The 21,888-nt window shown below is 40.1% G+C and overlaps 1 protein-coding gene across 2 annotated transcripts in view; it reads left to right on the top strand.

Moving 5' to 3' along the window:
• The first annotated feature begins 3,094 nt into the window (after positions 1–3,094).
• Positions 3,095–21,888, top strand: part of MORC4 (MORC family CW-type zinc finger 4) — a 60,738-nt gene continuing 41,944 nt past the window's right edge. For both annotated transcript variants that reach the window (XM_068962347.1, XM_068962346.1), the window contains exons 1-7: positions 3,095–3,209; positions 3,330–3,402; positions 8,813–8,945; positions 15,701–15,918; positions 16,694–16,841; positions 19,222–19,354; positions 19,670–19,798. In XM_068962347.1, the coding sequence (XP_068818448.1) occupies positions 3,108–3,209; positions 3,330–3,402; positions 8,813–8,945; positions 15,701–15,918; positions 16,694–16,841; positions 19,222–19,354; positions 19,670–19,798 (936 nt within the window). In that variant the 5' untranslated portion in view covers positions 3,095–3,107. The remainder of the gene's footprint in view (positions 3,210–3,329; positions 3,403–8,812; positions 8,946–15,700; positions 15,919–16,693; positions 16,842–19,221; positions 19,355–19,669; positions 19,799–21,888) is intronic.

Genomic DNA, 21,888 nt, shown 5'->3' with positions numbered 1-21,888 from the left:
AAAGCAAAAATAAACAAATGCTATCTAATTAAAATTAAAAGCTAATGCACAACAAAGGAAACTATAAGCAAGGTGAAAAGACAGCCTTTGGAATGGGAGAAAATAATAGCAAATGAAGCAACTAACAAACAACTAATCTCAAAAATATATAAGCAACTTATGCAGCTCAATTCCAGAAAAATAAATGACTGAATCAAAAAATGGGCCAAAGAACTAGATAGACATTTCTCCAAAGAAGACATACGGATGGCTAACAAACACATGAAAAGATGCTCAACATCACTCATCATCAGAGAAATGCAAATTAAGACCACAATGAGGTACCATTTCACACCAGTCAGAATGGCTGCAATCCAAAAGTCTACAAGCAATAAATGCTGGGGAGGGTGTGGAGAAAAGGGAACCCTCTTACACTGTTGGTGGGAATGCAAACTGGTACAGCCACTATGGAGAACAGTGTGGAGATTCCTTAAAAAACTGGAAATAGAACTGCCTTATGACCCAGCAATCCCACTTCTGGGCATACACACTGAGGAAACCAGAATTGAAAGAGACACATGTACCCCAGTGTTCATCTCAGCACTGTTTATAATAGCCAGGACATGGAAGCAACCTAGATGTCCATCAGCAGACGAATGGATAAGAAAGCAGTGGTACATATACACAATGGAGTATTACTCAGACATTAAAAAGAATACATTTGAATCAGTTCTAATGAGGTGGATGAAACTGGAGCCTATTACACAGAGTGAAGTAAGCCAGAAAGAAAAACACCAATACAGTATACTAACACATATATATGGATTTCAGAAAGATGGTAATGATAACCCTGTATGCGAGACAGCAAGAGAGACACAGATGTATAGAACAGACTTTTGGATTCTGTGGGAGAGGGTGAGGGTGGGATGATTTGGGAGAATGACACTGAAACCTGTATACTATCATGTAAGAAATGAATCACCAGTCTAGGTTCAATACAGGATACAGGATGCTTGGGGCTGATGCACTGGGATGACCCAGAGAGATGATATGGGGAAGGTGGTGGGAGGGGGGTTCAGGATTGGGAACTCATGTACACCCGTGGTGGATTCATGTCAATGTATGGCAAAACCAATGCAGTATTGTAAAGTAAAATTAAAGAAAGAAAAAAAGAAAAAAAAGAGTAAACCATATACATGCTTTTAGACACAATATTCTTTTTTCAATATAAATTTATTTATTTTAATTGGAGGCTAATTACTTTACAATATTGTATTGGTTTTGCCATACATTAACATGAATCCGCCATGGGTGTACATCTGTTCCCCATCCTGAACCCCCCTCCCACCTCCCTCCCAGTACCATCCCTCTGGGTCATCCCAGTGCACCAGCCCCAAGCATCCTGTATCATGCATCGAGCCTGGTCTGGCAATTCATTTCACATATGATATTATACATGTTTCAATGCCATTCTCCCAAATCATCCCCCCACCCCCTCTCCCACAGAGTCCAAAAAATTGTTCTATACATCTGTGTCTCTTTTGCTATCTCACATACAGGGTTATTAGTACCATCTTCCTAAATTCCATATATATGTGTTAGTATACTGTATTGGTGTTTTTCTTTCTGGCTTACTTCACTCTGTATAATCGGCTCCAGTTTCATCTACTTCATTAGAACTGATTCAAATGTGTTCTTTTTAATGGCTGAGTAATACTCCATTGCGTATATGTACCACAGCTTTCTTATCCATTCATCTGCTGATGGACATCTAGGTTGCTTCCATGTCCTGGCTATTATAAACTGTGCTGTGATGAACATTGGGGTACATGTAGACATAACAATATTCTGTAGAAATAATTGTACCAGAAATTCATGAGGATGTACAGATCACGGCAAGAAAAAAATTCAAACAACATGAAATATCACAGAGGAATGGTCAAATAATGGTTCATCTGTATTAGGAATCATTATATTTTAAAAAATAAATAATATATTTTTTCTATAATCAAATAGTATATGTTTGTTTAATAGTACAAAAAATGTAAAAATGCAAGTAAGAAAAAACGGAAAAACTCATAATTCCGGACCTGGAGATAACATCTTGAAATACATCATTTCAGGTGTTTCTCATTGTGGGGTGTGTGTGTGTGTGTGTGTCTGAGAGAGAGAGATTACATGCATATTTATACATATATGTATGCACTTGCCTTTCCAATAAAAATAGGTATCACGTTACACAATATTCGGTGACCTCCTGTTTCCTTAATTTCCTCATAAATATTTTCCACATGAATAAATTTTCATCTGCAAACACGGTCCTTAAGAACTCCATAGTATTCCGTTTTGTGGATACTGCATAACCTAACCCCCATCTCCTACTTGCGGTATGTAAGTGCATTCCAATTTCTTCTTTCATAAACAGCCTCCCTGCATGCTTGCAAAGATTTGAAGATGATTTGCCAATAGCCTTCTGAAACGTTCTGGCTGCTTCTGGAGGCATTTGAGGCAAAATAGTCTGAATGCTTTCCCATCAGGCGAGCCTGCCTGCTATCTCCCCAGATAGCAAAACTGTAGTTTTCAGAACTTCTAAGACTTGTCTTATCCTGCCCGTTAGTCATGCCTCCGAACTGGGACTCTGTTCCAGAAATCCCTACACCCTCTCCCTCCCCTCGCCTCATTCCTGCCCCTCCCCATGCGCCCGCCCCCGCCCCCATGCGCCCGCCCCCCCCCATGCGCCCGCCCCCCCCATGCGCCCGCCCCCGCCCCATGCGCCCGCCCCCCCCCCCATGCGCCCGCCCCCCCCCGCCCCCCGCTCGCTTTCCCGCTCGGCGTCCTGGCCTATGGCAAACGCCAAGAATTAATTAGGGGCGGGGATCAAGGAGCGGCTGTCAGGAGGTCGCCATATTTCTGTACGGCCCCGCTGCCGGCTCGGCAGTCGGCGGGTTGGGAGAGGTGCTGACAGGGCGGGGCCGCTGCGCGGCTCGGCCGGCCTCACCCCTCCCGCCCCGGACAGGTGGCTGTAGCGCGCCCCGCCCCCGCCAGCTGCGGGTGGGAGCGAGAGCCAGTCCCGGACGGCCGGGCGAGGAGTCCGGCAGCGGCAAAAGAGTATCGTGGCGGCCAAAAAAATGCTCCTGTACCGAGGGGCCCCCGCGGGCCCTGGCGCGCCGGGTAGCGCGCTGGCCAGGCCGGGCAGCGGCCCGCAGGCCTTTGGGATCCGCTTGAGCACGGTAGGTCGGGGGCCCGAGGGGGCGGACGCGCGCGCGCGGGCCCCGGGGCTGCGGGGGTCGCGCGGGGAGGGCCCGGCGGGCCGAGGCCTCACGCGGGACGGGACCTTCTCTCGCCCCCAGATGAGCCCTCGCTACCTACAGAGCAACTCCAGCAGCCACACGCGACCCTTCAGTGCCATCGCGGAGCTGCTAGGTGAGTGGCGAGGGCGGGCCTGGCCGCGAACGCCCGAGGCAGAGGTGCCAACGTGGTGCCGGGGACGCGAGAGGAATGTGCAGAGCCGCGCGGGGAGGGCCGGGGCAGGGGTGGGGGCGTCGGGACTGGTCTCGGCTTCGCAGGCGGCGGAGAGGGTCGGCTCCGTCGCCGGGGACGAAGTTCCGCAGATAAAGCTGAGGAAACAAGATGTGACCCAAGAGTTAGTCCCGTGTGGTTTTTCTCTCTGGCCCGTGACGTTCCAGGCGCTTTAGGGTAGCTTAGTTAATAATCAAAAGGAGATGCACACAAATTTCGGGCCCTGTGGCAGCTGGGCTCCACGGGGGCCCGCGACAGACGGAGGGCGCCAGGCTAGCAAAGGGGCATGAAGAAAAGTCTGGAAAACGGAGTTCTTTAACTTTTGGGACCAGAGAGTCTGGGAATGATGGGACATCTCTTAAGAGATGACACGAGTGCATTTGGCTCCCTGCGACCGTGGAGCGCTGGGTCCGCGATCCTAGAGCGCCCTCGCACCACTGGAATGAATAACTGAGCACTTAACCTCTCGCTCCACCGATGTTTGCTTTTAAAGCGTTTTCAGTTGATCCCTTGAAGCCAAGTACACCAGCTTTTGCAGTAGTGTGCTAAATACTGTGTGGAAAGCAAAGAAGAAAAACATTCCTGGACAAAATGGCAGAAGCATACGGAGCACATTGCAAATGTTTCAAAATTTAAAATATGGCAAGGTGTTTCTGGGGCAAGGTAGCACAGAACAGAATCTTGAAAACGGTTTCAAAGTTCCCCCAAATGAGTTCCAGGCTCCGCTTAAGCAGTCGCTGTGGCCCTGCAGTGTGAATTGTCTTGAGCGAGAAGTCAGTGGGCAGCAGGAGAGTTACTTGCAGGGGTGATGGGGAACTAGGGTGATTATTTTCACGGTAACACAGAATGCTTGCAATATGTATGACTGTTCGTTAGAAGGTGGAGAAAAACTGACATTGACCCGTTTTGAATCCTAGACTGTATTTTTAAGACTTTGCACCATGCCTTGAGGGAAATTCACAGTGGAGTGAGATCTAGGTGCATGTGACTTACAAAAGAGAAAAAGAGGGGAAAGCCACCAATTTACTTAGTGAGAAATGAGAGACAGAAGCTTGTTCCCTCACAGTAGCACTGTGCAGAACCATGTGTACCTATGCTATACTGTGTACTGAACTTTATGGGTGATCTCTAAAGTGTTTCATTTGTAATTTTAATATATATGATTCTTGCCTTAAGCATTAACTTAAAAGAACCTAATTCTAGTCTAAGCGGACCCATACAAGTGCAAGTATACAGGTGTATTATATACATACACACACATGCCTGCACACGTAGATACCAACACAGATTAAAACCTAATCACAACTGTCATATTAATAATAGAGAAAAGGGAGAGCCAAGTGTTAACTAGTAATCTGAAGCTTTCACTTTAGATTTTCCTTAAGTAGTTTTCTTCTCCACTTAGGCATTAATTTTCTGGTGAACCATTCATTTGATAAATATTTATTGAGCATTCACTGTGCTGGATACAAAAATGAATATGACAGGTTCATCTTCTAGTAGGGGAGAGAAAACATGTACAGAAGGTTTATTCTTTGTATAACTGCAAAATAGAAAGTGATATATCGGCAAATATGGACACATTGGGTACTGTGGGAGTCCAAAGGAAGGAGGGGTGACATCCAGCTTACCAGGAAAAGGAGAGTTAGGAAAGGCTTTGGAGAGGAGGTGACATTTGAGCTGAGATTTGAAGGATTGGGACATGTGGGCATGGGTGTGGGGAGGGGAGGGCATTCCAAGCAAAAGGAACAACTGCATGAACAAAGTCATGAAGAATACTGAGTAGCTGAGTTTGATTGGAACATGGATGTCATGAAGAGTTAAAACTATAGGTCCTTAGAGAGTTTACATGGAGCTTTCACAAATATAATTTTAACTATACCTTTTGGGGTAAACAGCAGTAGCATCACCGTTGTCATCATTACTCTCATCTTGTAGATAAGGATACATAGGCTCAGAGAATTTAGTTGACTTTTCCACGATTGTGTGTTTATTAAGTGGCAGACCCAGGACTTAAATGCAGGTCTTTTAACCCTAAGTACTAAGTAGGGAGTGAGGTTCGAATGGCGAGCTGTGACCAAAATGAGACTGGGAGGCTCGGGTACTTGGGCTTTTAACCTGAAGTTTTCTGATCAAGGGAATATTGTGGTCAGAGCTGAGCTTCGGGAAAGTTAATCTTGCAACATTGTATAAGATGAATTGGAGCAAAGAGGGACAAAGTTTTGAAGGACTAGGCAGGAGGTTATCACAACAATGCAGATGAGAGGGAACAGACTCTGTAAACTAAGTGACAATGGAAATAGAGATACGAAGATGTGAGAGAGACTAGGGGTGTATAGGGTAAGAAAGAGAGAGGGACAAAAAATGACTTTTATATTTCAAACTTGGCATGTGAATGCTGACACCATGTGTGTTTGTGTGTATGAGAGAGAGGAGAGAGGAAGAATAAGCTTGTGTCAGAAGATGATGACCTTAATTTTAGATGAAAACAGTTTTAGATTCTTACTGGATGTCTGGGAGGGCCACAGCTTGGCCCTGACAACCTTGCAGGAATCATCATAGGCCATTTGCTTGGAACAGGAGGGGATGGGGGGAAGAGCTGTATCAAAACCAGCTATCTCCCACTTGCCATCCTGTCTCTCCAGGGATGCTGTTTGGGACACTTTCTCATTGCCTCCCAGGTTAGAATGAGCTGTGAAGGTTCAGTTATGATTGTTTTTAGACCATGGGTCACATGGTTAGGGGATAACATAAAGTCCCTGAGACTTGGTTTCTCATGCTGTTACCTACATGGTGGCTGAGGGGAGTTAGAGTCCTCCCACTGAGGGTACCATGGGCTAGGTTAAGAGAGATAAGATTACTTGGGATCTGAGAGCACAGGAGACTGTGTGAGCCAAGTGAGGGGATAAGGACATCCCAGGATTTGGTGGTATAGCTCTCACCTAAGTGGTGGGCCAAGGGAGTTAAATAGGGGTTCTTTCTGCCCTGCGTGGTCATAGGCTAGGTGGGCTGGGCCACGGGAGAAGATAGATTCCTTAGGATTTGATAGCATGTGCTATGTGTTGATAACATTTGAAAGGTTAAACAGAAATTGAAACCAGCTGCCAGATTGGTGCCTTTTTTTATTATAAGTTCATTTATTGAGGCCAACCTGTTATTACAACTTCATTTGTTGAGGCCAAGTGGAAGGGCACTTAAAACCAAAAATAAGTGCAAAGCTGTGCTTACTGCTGCTGGTCTGTCTGCTGCTCTCTTTTCCCCTGCTGCCCCAGCTGACCCTGGCCTCTGCTGTGCCCTCTCCCCCCTGTATTCTACCTGCTTCCAGCCAAGGAGTTAAAATTTCAGGCTGCTCCTGGTAGTTACCTTAAAACTCTTTGGTAGGTTTCTGTTTAAAAAAAGCACCTAGTAAAGTTTGGGCAAAATTGACAATAAAATGGGGGAAAAAAGTGATTTTTGTGAGAGGCCTGTAAGCTGGTTCATTGACTATGCGGTTTGTATAAATGCAGAATTGGAATTGATATGCATTATATGTTTGAATTGTAAATATTCATTAAGTGTTAGGGGGAAAAAATCCCTCTATATCCAAAGTTTTCAAAGTAGAAATGATGTCCTGTTGGTTGACAAGTTAAGGGCATTGGTCTCAATGGCCTTGGCTGCCAGTAGCCGTGATTGATAGGTTCTAAAACAATTCAGGGCCTACTTGCCAAGTAGTTTTTTGAAACAATGTAGGTGCCTTCACAGTGCTGAATCCTGTCAGTTAAAGAAAAAAAGCTGCTGCCTCTTATTACAAAGTAAAACACTGTCTTTCTGACAACGGCACTATTGCATGTCAGACTTAACAATTCCTGCCAAAAGTTGGTCCACTTGATTTATCCCATGACACAAGGCTTGGCCCCATGTAGTCCTTAAAGATTGACTCTATCAGACCTTTTAATCCCCTTCTGGGGCTATCTGTGATGCCTTAATGCTGTTAAGACTTTCTGGGTTACAGTCAGTGACAATTTTATCAGTAATTCTGGCAATACCATTGTGGCCCTTGAAATTAATCTGTCTTGTTTCATTTGATGGACATTTCACACATTTAAGTGGTTGTAACTGATACTGTTAATTGTGTTACAAAAACATATTTTGAATATGTGCAACACTTCTCTTGCTGGTAAGTGATGTTCCCCACAAAGAACTGCCATGATTTGAACATTGGTAGTGGGATGAGTATACAACCAGAGCCCCACCCAGATCTCCCAGCCCAGCCACGTGGTATCAGTAAATCAACGTAGGATCCCAGGGAAAGGGAAGTGGGTGGGAGGGAAGGCCTTTGTTTTGTTTAAAGAGCCAGTAAAGACAGGAGTGCTTGAGACACCAGTCCAACAGATTGCACAAACTGCCCTCCCACTCCAGCCAGTGAGCCCTAATGAGATATTTGTACCACGTGTGTCGATGACTGGCAATTATGTAAACTGGCACCTGTGGCAAAAAGATGTGACTATTTAGCCAGTGTCATCCCCTGGGGTTGCAGACATGGCACGCATATTAGAATATGGCTATATTTGATGTCTTTGGATTCTTGGATAAATAACTCATTGTGAAGACCTAACCCAGAAAGAATTGTAAAACTTTCTATATATTTTTCCCTACTTTAATGCTGTGTTCTCCATTTAATGAGAATTAGACAGTCTCACCTTCAAGACTATTACAGAATACCTAAGCAGACTCACTCTTCTAAGCCTGCTTGTTACAGCCTTTGGATCTAAGCAGGCAGTTAGTGTTTTGGTTTTAACCTCTAACTCTTTTAGTGCCTCTCATGCTATAAATGGGGATGGTGATAATATCTGTGTTCTTTAATGGAAGAGTGATGTAAAAGAAAAGTAGAAAATAAAATCTTCGCAATAAACTCTAATGTGTGTGCTGTGTATCTATTTGTAACAAAGTTGCAGATTCGACTCTTCTCCATAACCACCCTTTACTGTATATGTCTGGGAGCAGTAAAGTGGCTAAAAGATAAGAAGTAATAAGACAAAAATGGAGCAAAATGCTTTGTATATGGAGGACTTACTTTTCCCATAATCCGTGAAGTTTGAAGAGAAAAAGGCAGATTGCACATCAGTCATTATATGAAATCTAGAAATCAGCTTCATAAACCCATCTGCTGTCGTACCTTTCTTCCCCCATACCATTAATGCTCCCTGCTCACCTTCTGGGGCATTCACATGAAGGGAATAAAGGACAGTTTCTATGTCCTAGGGGCACTGAACCAGCGATTTTAATAGAATATTAGAAAAAGAGATCTAATATCACAGATTTCTACCTTTTGCAGATAATGCTGTAGATCCAGATGTATCCGCCAGGACGGTCTTTATAGATGTTGAAGAGGTCAAGAATAAAACTTGTTTGACCTTTACTGATGATGGATGTGGGATGACACCTCATAAACTACACCGAATGCTCAGGTAAAGATATCTTCATTCTTTTTCTCTTGTCTTGAGTTTATGAACTCTATTTAAGGCTTAGTAATTTTCTTTTAATATTTTCCTTCCTCTTACTTCATTCAACAAATGTTTATTGAGCAGCTGTTATGTGCCAGGACACAGGTTATGAAATAGACACTCTTCTTGAATTTGTGGAACTAGAGTCTAGCTGGCAATTCAGACAGTCAAGTAGTAATAACAAAAAATCATAGGTATGATGATACAAAAGTATAGGATGCAATGAGATAACTCATCAGGGAAGCCCTATCTGATCTAGAAGTCAAGCAAAGCCTCTTAGATGAGATGATGTTTAGGCTGAGATCTAAGGGGGGATTAGTAGAATTTAATGAGGTAAAGGTACAAGAGGGCAAGGGTGAGAGTCCAGGCAAAAAGAACAGCAAGGCTAAAGACCTGGAGGTCTTCATTGATCTGAGACCTTCTCCAATTTGTATTAACTTAAATTCACTCTTAGAGCAGAAGTATTAGCATTATAGCAGTTTATATATTAGAACCATGAACATTCCCAGGTATAATCAAGCCCCACGAAAGATACAGAAGATGTCATACACATAATCTTTGAAAGTTTTGCAGGAGAATTAGTTAGGAAATTCTCTTTTCTAACTGCTGAAGCTGGTAATATAGATTTCTGTTGCCACTGTCAGTTCATTTAATTACTTTAAAAGGTTTGTAATTAAGAATGTAAGTTTGTACTTTATTATCTTCACATATCACTCAGTGAAAGATAAGTGCTTCCTTAACTCTTTCCTTCTTAGTTCCTTTTTGAGCAAATGAGGTTTATTACTCTCCATGTGGCTTCCTGTGAAGCATGAGTACCAGTGGAGGAGGGAAAGGGCTCTGAACTATAAAAATGGAAGAGATTTATTTGGTTATAGTTCTCCTTGAAGGTATTCTAATTCTCTCACCCTGTTTCTAGGGAAATCTTTTTGAGTCATCAAAGAAGTGAAATTTGGGCATAACCAATTATAAAGTTGGTTATGTTTTACCAGTCAGCAATCTGTGTACCATATGTCTCAGATCCTCATAATTAGAAGAATATCTGGGGAAAGGTTCTAAAAGTGAAATAAGAATATGGCCAGTATGCTGGTGAAGGTATGGAGTTGGCCCTATTTTTGAACTTACAGCCTCACTTTTATCACCTAAAGTTAATATTTTATATTATGAAAAATAGGATTTTAGGTGGGGTGGAACCAAAATATTTATATGTCTAAATCTGTGTGTACTAGTTTTTTTCCTAAAATCACGTATCTTCTTATTGATTCTTTCCCACCACATGTTATCCCAGTGACATGGGTGTCAAATAGTGGGCACAACAAATCTTACCACCTTCCATTTTGTTTGTGGAACTAGATATGTGAGAGTTGGTGCTTACAATTATAAGGCAGGAGGAAGGAAGAGGATGGCTTCAAAATAATTGCAACAGTAATTGCAACAACTTTTGTTCTGGGCTTCCGTGGTAGCTCAGATGGTAAAGGATCTGCCTGCAGTGCAGGATGCCTGGGTTCAATCCCTGATTAGGGAGATCCCCTGGATAAGGTAATGACAAACCATTCCAGTATTCTTGCCTGGAGAATGACATGGACAGAGGAGCCTGGTGGGCTACAGTCCATGGGGTCACAAGAGTCAGACACAACTTAGCGACTAACACTGTCTCTTTTGTTCTATATTCTTTAACCAAATTTTTACTGAACACCTACCTATGTGAAAATCACTGGAGATAAAGGGGTGAACCAGACAGACATGATCCTTGTCAAGGGGCTGACAGTTTAGTGAAAAAGATACAAAATAATTGACTAGTAGTACGATTACATAGGTTATTCTACTAGTGGTAAGTCCTGTGAAGGAAAAGTAGTTTCTATGAGAATATATAGCAGAGGGATCTAATCTAGTCTATGGAATCAAAAAAGATGACCATGTAGAAAGGACATTTGAGTTCAGATTTAAGGATGAATATCATTAATTCAAAATTTTGCTTCCTTCACAAGGAACAAAACAGGCAGCAACTACAGTAACCTTAGGATTTTTTTGACATTATCATGCCAAATGTGTTTCCCACTAATTTGAGATGGGCAGTTGTTCCTCATATTTAAAAATTAATTTTAGAGAATTAAAAAAATTTTTTTTACTTTATTTTACTTTACAATACTGTATTGGTTTTGCCATACATTGACATGAATCCACCACAGGTGTGCATGTGTTCCCAAACATGAACCCCCCTCCCACCTCCCTCCCCATAACATCTCTCTGGGTCATCACCGTGCACCAGCCCCAAGCATGAAGTGTAGTTGGTTTATAATGTGTGAATTTCTGCTGTACAGCAACATGGCTCAGTTATACATATATATATGTATATCTCTTCTTTTTCATGATGGTTTATCACAGGATATTGAATATAGTTCCCTGTGCTATACAGTAGGTCTTATTGTCCATCCATTCTATATATATCAGTTTGCATCTTCTGATCCCCAAATCCCAATACCTCCCTCCTCCTCTCCTTGGCAACCACAAGTCTGTTTAATTTTAGAGAATTTAAAAAATGAGTCCTGGCTTAAGTATAATATATGTATTGGACTTTATTTCTGATCATATCTTGAAACAAACTTGAATCAGTTAAAAGGTCCCATTTATTTAAAAGAGATTATTTAGTCCAGAATTCCAGCCAGGGATTCCATGTACCACAATTTGTTCTAAAATAGTTGAATTTTAGAGGTAGCATTGAAAACTTTTATGAAATATATTAATTTTTCTGTCTGGGGTCATGTTACTTTTGTATTTGGAAAAAATAACAGAGGTAATCATACAAAATTATTAAGCCTACAGAAATTCTATTTGACTTATAGCATTTGCTATAATCTTATTTACATTTTCCAACTTTTTATGCTACTCTTATATTTTCAGGCTAATAAAATAGTTATGTAAGTAACAGTTTCTCCCATAAATACAAAATCCCATGAAAATTAAGGTGAAAAGAAAAAGCCTATCATTAAATTCCTTTAAGGTTCACAATTAATTCTGTTTAGCTTATGGGGATAGTGTGTGAACCAACTAGTCTATATTCAGCTGCCTTTGTTGAAAAACCTCTTTTAAGAAGTATATTTCCTAGTAGGTCTATTCTTCTAAAACAACAGCCAGAGACTAGCAGTATGCTGAGTATCCTTTCATTATTTTATGCTACACATTATATCACCAGTACATTTAGAGAACAGCAGTACTTTCCCTTTTATGTTCGTGAATTTGCTAAGTTTTTTTTTTTTTTTATTGATCAGAGTCCCAGTTTAAATTTACCTCTCTAGATTCTAAAGTTGACTTTTTTAAGGAACTTGAAAAGAAGCTGCTATTTTCCTGGATTCCACTCACAGAGCCCCCTTGGTGTGTAAATACTGTTGTCTATTTCATTAAGGCGATAGAATAGGACTTACTTAGTGAAGAGAAACCACCTAAGACAAAATATCTATGGAAAATTAAAGAATCTGCTTGTAATACAGGAGACCTGGGTTCAATCCCTGGGTCAGGAAGATCCCCTGGAGAAGAGAATGGCTACCCACTCCAGTATCGTTGCTCAGAGAATTTCATGGACACAGGAGCCTGGTGGGCTACAGTCCATGAAGTCTCCAAGACTTGGACACGACTGAGCGACTAACACACATACCAAACTATATAAGAGTCATTCCTACAATTCTGTTATTTATTGTGAATACATTTATGTTAGGCAACGATTTGATTGGTATCTGGCATGTATTCTGAGATTTTTCAGTTAAATAGAATACCTAATATGGGAATGCAAGTGGAATAAAAGAGCACAGAGGAAGAGTTAAGGGTAACATAACAACAAAAACAAACTGAGCCTCCAGCTCCTCTCACCTCGTTCTCATCCGTTGGCATTTCTGGTTCTTGCCTTGTCCCACTACCTATCTTTCCAACCTTAGGTAGTCTTAGTCGGTAAAGAATATGCCTGCAATGCAGGAGGCCCAGGTTTGATCCCTGGGTTGGGAAGGTCCCCTGGAGGAGAAAATGGCAACCCACTCCAGTATTTTTGCCTGGGAAATCCCATGGACAGAGGAGGCTGGCAGGCTATGGTCCATGGGGTCACAAGAGTTGGACATGACTTAGCAACTTCCACCACCACCATATAAGCTATAATACAATGAAAGTTTATAGTTATGAAGAGGAAAAGATGATAGATGGCAGAACAAGCAGAAATGGTAAGGAAATTAAAGAAGCAATATAATCTCCCTATTTTTCACCACTTTCCCTTGACCACCTAATTGAAGCTTAGGTAGCATTCAGTTCAGTTCAGTTGCTCAGTCGTGTCTGACTCTTTGTGACCCCATGGACTACAGTGCACCAGGCTTCCTTGTCCATCACCAACTCCCGCAGCTTCCTCAAACTCATGTCCATCAGGTCAATGATGCCATCCAACCATCTCATCCTTTGTCATCCTCTTTTCTTGCTGCCTTCAGTATTTCCCAGCATCATGGTCTTTTCCAGTGAGTCAGTTTGTCACATCAGGTGGCCAGAGTATTGGAGTTTCAGCTTCAGCATCAGTCCTTCCAATGAATATTCAAGGATTTCTTTTAGGATTGACTGGTATGATCTCCTTGCTGTCCAAGGGACTCTCGAGAGTCTTCTCCAACACTACAGTACAAAAGCATCAATTCTTCAGCACTCAGCTTTCTTTATGGTCCAACTCTCACATCCATACATGACTACTGGAAAAACCATAGCTTTGACTAGACAGACCTTTGTCGGCAAAGTGATGTCTCTGCTTTTTAGTATGTCGTCTAAGTTGGTCATAGCTTTTCTTCCAAGGAGCAAGCGTCTTTTAATTTCATGGCTCAGTCACCATCTGATTTTGGAGCATCTTGGTAGCATTAGAGAAGGTTAAAGTCCAAATAACCCTGTAGATCCATTTCACATGGTAGGTAAGATTACTGTTTATAAAGAGCCCTGAGTTTTGGATATGACATTAGATCTGAAGTAGAAGTAGATGATAGCATATGACCATTCTGAATGACTTCTAGGGTTTAAAATTGAAGTTTAAATACTACTTTGTAAGTTATAATATATTATACACATAGTGTGACATTTAATCCTCCTCAAAACCCTGTCGTTTTTAGGTAATTCTGTCACAGGAGGAAAAGCAATGCTTGAATCTTAACCAGCTTCTTTAAGTTTACTTTCTGGATTGCTAAGGCCTATAGACTGCAGAAGTTCAATGCTCTTTTGGTATTTTCAAAGGAAGTTCTACCCTAGAAATTACCTTTTTATGTGATTGGATTTATTTGCTGGATACACAAAGGTCTTTTAAAGTGTCTCATCTCGAGGGACACAATGGTATCCTGTAACACTTGAAAATTAAAAAGTGATCCTCCTTCCTTAGCGAGTAAACACAAACCCCCACCTCCAGGAAGTAGAAATCAGGTGTATGTATGTGTGTGACTCAGTTGTGTCCGACTGTGACCCTATGGACTGTAGCCATCCAGGCTCCTCTGTCCATGGAGTTCTTCAGACAAGAATAGTGGAGTGGGTGGCCATTCCTTTCTCCAGGGGATCTTCCCAACCCAGGGATTGTACTTCAACCCAATTAAAAGAGTTAGAGCCAAGGCCAAGCTGCTCAGCCATGGCAGGTAGAGCATCTATTTTATTGATGTTGGAAAAACATCTGATCTGTAATATATGAAATCCTTCCTTACACTGTAAACCATGAGGGCAAGAATTATGTCTCTTATTATTAACAGTTGTGTCTCCACTGCTTAGCATGATGCACAGTACATAGTAGGTACTCAGTAAATATTTATGGAATGGATGGTAGTGTACAATATTAAAAACTTAGTCCATCTAGAGAGAACTCATCCTTAAAAAATTAGTTTTATTTGTCATGAAAGAAGATACATGAAGGTAATACTTATTTTCTAGCTTTCCTTGTCTTTAATTTTTGTTTGGTTTGGTCATTTTGTTGTGTGTTTGAATGGAAATAGAAGAAAGGGGAAGAATCTAGCTCCTAGATTAAGCTGATCCTAAGGGGCTGCAGAGATTGTTGAGGTGGCTTTGTGAAAGTCCCTTAGTAAAACGAGAGACTTTATACTGCAGCTGTTTGCTGATATTCAGAGGCAGAACTACCTATTTTCATCCCTTGGCCACATTCCAATGAAATGTCTCAGCAGATGGAGCAGAGGGTAAGAATTGGAAGTGTTATCCTTTGAGTGAATAGTTGAAATTTGCAAGATACATAACCTCTGACTTTCCAATTTCTAGAGAGTGATATAACCAGGTTAGGGATGCCTACTCTCTGCCTCGTACCTCTGACTAGTGTCAGTATCTGGTACTCTTGTTACCCTCTGTCAGGTGTACTCTGAGACAACTACGCTGCTCATCTTCCCCTAACTTTTCTATTAGCAAACAGAGCTCTTTTATCTAAACAAGAAAGGCAGCTGCACCATAGCCTCTGTTAGTGAAAAGAGGCTACCTTTACCTTTATAATATGTGACTCTAATGTAGTGGAAGTGTTTATGTACACACAAACCACACAGGAAAATCAGTGCCATTACCCCATGGTTATTTCCTATGTTTTCACTTAATAGTTTTGCCCAGAAATACCAAAAGGAAGAACTTTTTATAAGTGTTCTTCATTTGTAAGCCAAACATTCGGCCTACCTTTCTTAGGATGCTCTTTTGCCTTTCTGATTTCTTCTGATTTCTTTTTTCTTGTATAATTGCAGCTTTGGCTTTACAGATAAAGTCATAAAGAAGAGCCAGTGTCCCATCGGAGTTTTTGGTAATGGTTTCAAGTCAGGCTCCATGCGGCTAGGAAAGGATGCTCTTGTCTTCACCAAGAACGGGGGCACTCTCACTGTTGGACTCCTATCACAGACGTATCTGGAATGTGTCCAGGCCCAAGCAGTTATTGTACCAATTGTTCCATTCAACCAGCAGAACAATATCCTTTCTGGAAATGGGAAATGCTAGTTAAAAATTAGTCTAACCTGACAATTTTGATAGAAACCTCTTTCTTCAGGTCAAATCCAGCTATCAAAAGTTTTCATATTTAAAGAGGTATTCAGATGTCTTAAATTTAACTAGAATTTCACCCTATTAAACATTGTTAAAATAAATGGATCGCTGGAAGAAACTGAGAAATGTTTTTTTTTATTTGCAGTTTTCATTGTTACATGATTTGATCTATATACTATCTCCACCCCCCCCCACCACTCCTACGGTACAGTTCCCTGGGGCCTTCTCTCTTTTTTCCCCACAAAAGTAGTTAGATTTGTGTCACCCTTCTAGAAACATACTGTTCATTAGCTTATCTGACAGCTGAATAGCTCATTTTTCTATAACTGGGCAAGCTATTATTTTTGTTAGATACCAGGTTGTCTTTAGGCAGACAGTATAGCAATAAAGTTTGAACTCATTGCTTCCAAAGAGTCTAAAAATTCAGACTTTGATCTGTTTCTTAAGTATAGGACTGTCTTAATTTACATGAAATTTTTGAAGCAGTATTCTGCAAGGGTAACTGATTTTGGTATTTGTCTCTATAATCTTTCTGCATTCCACCCCCCCACCCCCCGCTTCTCTTTCTTCTGAAGCAGTAATGTCCATGCTTTATATCTTTATGTCTATATTTTGTCTAAACATGCAACTCAAAAGGCAGATATTCCTGTGATAGCATCCTCTGAAGATGATAATTTTTCTTTGACTATACTTGGTTTTACAAAAAATGATTATTACTGAGGATTCCTTGCCTAGCCTAGAAGCCATCTTGAACTATTCAATTTTCAACAGTGAAAATGACCTGCTGTCCCAGTTTGATGCCATCCCAGGCAAAAAAGGCACTCGTGTTCTCATTTGGAACATCCGCAGGTATAGTATCCAAGAGTGATAGATTCTAATAAACAGAAGCAATACAATGAAGCATATTTTAATAAATCTCTTCTATAGAGAAGCAGAGTAGATAAATTTTGATACATGTTTGTATCTCATTGCATACTTTTCCTTAACTTTCTTAGAACCACAGCTCTGTTTGAGACAGTGGTAAAATGTGCAGCTTAATAATGCAAAGACCTGTATACATATTCTGAAGCTGTTACCATCAAGATAGTTCAATATTATTCTAAAATCTTCCAAATCCATTATAAATATCTATTGTATATTCACAGACACTGTTTAAAGATAGGTCAGTGATAGGTATTTCACCTATTTGACAGTGAAAATGAAGTATAAGGAAGAAAATTTAGGGTAACAAAGCACAACACAATCTTAAAATAATAAGGATATGTGTATTTGTGCTTTCAGAGTAGTTGGATCAGAAATAGAAAAATCTTTGAAGCAGATAAATTTGAACTATAATGAAGTTGACTTCAGGTCATATATTTAGAGCTAATAAAGCTACCTAGAAATAGTTTAGGATATGTCATTTGTCTCACCTCATCATGTTAAATGAAATAGTGTCCATTGAAACCAAAAAATCTTTAATATAAAATAGAAGTGCTACTCTTATGTTTACTAGAACACAGTATCAGATATATTCATTCTTCTTTTTCTCCATAGGTCAGGTATTTTGCCTCATTTCTTGGTTGGGTAAAACTTAGTTAAAAAACTGTGGTGGTCCATATAATTTATTTATTTATTTTAATTTAAATTTATTTATTTTAATTGGAGGCTAATTACTTTACAATATTGTATTGGTTTTGCCATACATCAACATGAATCCGCCACAGGTATACATGTGTATATTAAAAAAAAAGAAAGTACTTTGAATTAAAAAGAAAAAAAAGTAAGGTAATTTACATCCTCCTGTGTCCTACTAGGAAAACCTCAAGTAATATAATTTATATTATAAAGGATCATTTTCATGAAGTATTCCCAGTGATTTAAACACATTCTCAGCAGACTTTTCTCTTTGTATATTGTTTCTCAGTTATATGGAACTAGGTGTTACATAAATAAGATTCCATGGTCAAATAACTTTGGGAAAAGCTGGCTTAAACAGAGCTTACCACATAACTTTATTATAGCACTTCAGAGAGGCTTTAATATGTTAACGTTATTTCAACATACAGTGAAAATATTTAAGAGAGCAATATAGTGTGCAGTTTCCAAATTTAAAAACCCGTCTCTCCAGACCTCTTTTCCTTGGACAGTGAATGGTGAGGGCCGTGGGGGACAGGAATCTCCTCAGAGTACATTTGTTAGAGTGGGATGGGTAGCAGGAATCAGGATTATCCTGGAAAATATAGAATATACTGTTATAATGACCTGAGCTTTATACAGGATACATATGATAGTGGCTCTGGTTCAGCCCTGAAAAAGGAGCTACATTTTCAACACAGCAACTCTGAGCCTCTGGAGCCTGAAGTATGAAGAAGGTGTCCCTAGAGCTAGAGTTGGCTCTGGAAATCAGAAACTGTCTCTCTAATTTTATTTGATTATACAGACTTTATATCTTTATTTCATATTTAAGAGTATCTTGGGGGACTGCCATTACACAGAACAAATTTGGGGGACCGTTATTCTGATATATGTTTTTTCTCTGTAATCCATCATTTGTTTGGAGTTTTTTCCAGTAACAAAGATGAGTTTTGCCTTTTTTCTCCTGGCAGTTGTTAGTGATGTAGCCCAGGGTCTAGGAATAGACCATATTTAAGTGACCTGAAGGGATTATGAGAAGAAATATCCTTATGAAAGGAATATGAGTACTATTATATTTAAATGACAATTATATAAATGATCTCCTAGAAGACTAATAAGGATATGTTGTTTCTATCACAACCTTTTTTTTTTCTTCTAAGAAATAGAATTAGATCTGGGGAAATCTTATTAGTCCTTACACTATTACTGAAGTTAGAAAGAGTAGATTTTGATTCATCTGTTTATTCATTTGGGGGAAATTTTGTTGAATAACCTACCTAACAATTCTATATTAAGATCCTGCCTCAAGGATAGCTGATGTATCCATTTGATTTATCAGATCACAGACATCCCCACCTTTGTTTTTTTCTTTCCTTTGCTACTTAGTATCACACCTCTATGAAACATATCAGAATTGTTTAGACTGGAAATACCCTTAAATATTGTGTGATCTTCAAAGCAAGTAACACATAGTTCCTTTGAACTGGTAGTCAGGGAAAGAAATAGGTATCTGAGTTTTGGCTCATGTTGTTTCTTTTCTCTTGGGTTCCTAGTGCATTTTTGTCCTTTGGAGCCAGTTTTTGTTAGATTGGTACTTCTCTCTTTTACCCAGAAATAAAGATGGAAAGTCTGAGTTGGACTTTGATACAGATCAGTATGATATCCTGGTAACAGATTTTGGCACAGATGAAAAAGAGACTGGTGGCGTTTCCTCTGAGCTGCCAGAGACAGAGTACTCATTACGGGTGAGTAAGAGTGGTTTTTCTTCAACAGTGGGAGGTAAGATGTCCTGTAACATGAAAATATTACAGAACAAAATCTCACTTTAGTTATATAAAGATGACAACCTTTTAACCGTATACTCGGATTCCTTTTCACCGTCAAACAGTGTAGCTAATATAGTCAGCAGTACTTAGTATGGTAGTTGATGTAGAATAACAAAGTATACAAACTGAGCCAAGTCTTTGCCCAGATGAGATCCCAGATGCTAGCAGCATTTTATGGGGATATCAGTAGAATTGGCAATATTGTGTAATAACTTTCCCTTCACTGTTCCATAGGCATTTTGTGGCATTCTATACATGAAGCCACGGATGAAAATTTTTCTGCGTCAGAAGAAGGTGACTACCCAGATGATTGCCAAGAGCCTGGCCAGCGTAGGATATGATACATATAAACCTACCTTCACAGTATCCTTGCAACTACGTGAAACTGACCTCTCTGTTTCAGGATTAGATTTCCAAGTTGGCACAGAAAAACGGAACTCTTTCCTTTTCCTATTAAAAAATGTGTGTTATAGGACAAGCCCTATTTTACTGTATCCTAAGGAGGTATTTATAAAACCAGCCTATGCACCAGTTTTATCAGAGATCACCTGGAAATTATTAAAATAATACAGCATCCTGAGTCTTTAGAGATTCTGGTTCAGTAGATTCTGAAATCTCTTTTTTTTTTAATAAGAAATATTTTTTAATTTAAAAATCCTCCACAGATTATAATGAGTAACCAAGTTTGAGAATCTCTACTATAAGGAATGATCCACATTGTTGGGTTTATACAGGAATTTTGTTACATATTAATTGATATGCAAAATGTTGACCTAAATTTGTTAATCTTTTGAATAGGCTGTGAGTTTTGCTGTAAGAAGTCCAGACTTATGTTGATAGAAGTTAGGAGATGGGAAACCTAGGGTGAGAGTAATCTTCAACAGATTTCACATGGATTTCCTTGTACTTCTCATAATTGCAGCCATTCAGAGAAGTTAATTCGGAGAAGGCAATGGCACCCCACTCCAGTACTCTTGCCTGGAAAATCCCATGGGTGGAGGAGCCTGGTTGGCTGCAGTCCATGGGGTCGCTAAGAGTCGGACACAACTGAGCGACTTCACTTTGACTTTTTCACTTTCATGCATTGGAGAAGGAAATGGCAACCCACTCCAGTGTTCTTGCCTGGAGAATCCCAGGGACGGGGGAGCCTGGTGGGCTGCCGTCTCTGGGGTCGCACAGAGTTGGACACGACTGAAGTGACTTAGCAGCAGCAGCAGATAAATTAATTACTCACTTTCACTTCTGCCCCCTGATTGCCCTGGGAATGGATTTCAGACACTTGAGGAATCTTAAGGCAAACTATGGAAATTAGGTCCATCTTTGTTTATGAATTTGGGGGCCAAACAAGTGTTTGAAAGGATGAGAATGCATAAGTACTTTTGAAGAATTACTCTTGTCATTTACTTTCTAGTAATAAGCTCAGCTCTTGGCCCAAGAAACCTGTTCACACACTGTTTACTTTATCAGAGGCATTATCTAGCTTACTTTGTCTTTCCTCCCTTGACCAAAAATTAGAAAATGCTGTTCCCTTTTAAAATAGCCATATGGTTGTTACTTATAAGCAGATTGATTTTCTCCTTTTGGAGAACACAATCCTTGTCTACTATGAAAGTTTAAAAAAAAAAACAAAACCCACACCCAGCTTAACAAAGCCAGAGCTAACATCATTAGCATATGTAGGTAAATTAGTTATAATATCACTGTATGGAGCTGGGATCTTAGTGCCTTAAGTTTAACAGAGCCAGTCTAAAGAAGTGCTTTTCAACTACTGTTTCAGGATATACTATATTTCTGCCTTCAGCTTCTTTCTCTTATGGGTTTCTATCAGGATACTTTCTAAGCATTCATTCTGTATATACCTCAGCTCTTCTCAGCCTCCCTTCCCATTAAACTAGTTACCTTCCCCTGTTAGAATTTGGGCTAAATGAATTCACTACAGGTATGAGTAAAATGTAATTTCTAATAAAATTTCTCCAAAGGTCACTGAGGGAAAAGATACTGATGCTAAGTTATTTATTTCTCAGTTATCAAAGCCTTCTTCTCCCCTCTTGTCCTTTCCCCTCATAATAATTTGGGAACCTTCTACTCCAGTGTACTCTCACATCATAATTTAGAGTTTAAAAGTGTATAACGGAAACAATTTGACAGTCTTTATCTTTAAAGTGTTAATTTTGTGGTGTAGAATCTTGGTTTTTTGTTTTGGGCAGTTTTACCCTGTTTCATTTTTGCATTGGAATGGGGTCTTACTTGTGGTTTGAATTGGGCTTCTGGAGACCAGAACATGGGATGTTGTGAGCCAAATATTACTGTGTTATGTATCACTTATGTTTATGTCTTCATATCATACCTGGTCCATTTATCACATGGATTTGATGCAAGTAGCTTGTTACTTAGAGATGATAATGGAGATCAGTTTTTGCAAAAGTAACAAAAATTTTGAAGATTTTTTTAGT

Source organism: Capricornis sumatraensis, chromosome X, assembly GCF_032405125.1.
Source record: "Capricornis sumatraensis isolate serow.1 chromosome X, serow.2, whole genome shotgun sequence".
Taxonomy (NCBI): domain Eukaryota; kingdom Metazoa; phylum Chordata; class Mammalia; order Artiodactyla; family Bovidae; genus Capricornis; species Capricornis sumatraensis.
Note: the sequence above shows the minus strand (reverse complement) of the source record. Positions and strands in the feature narration are given on the sequence as shown.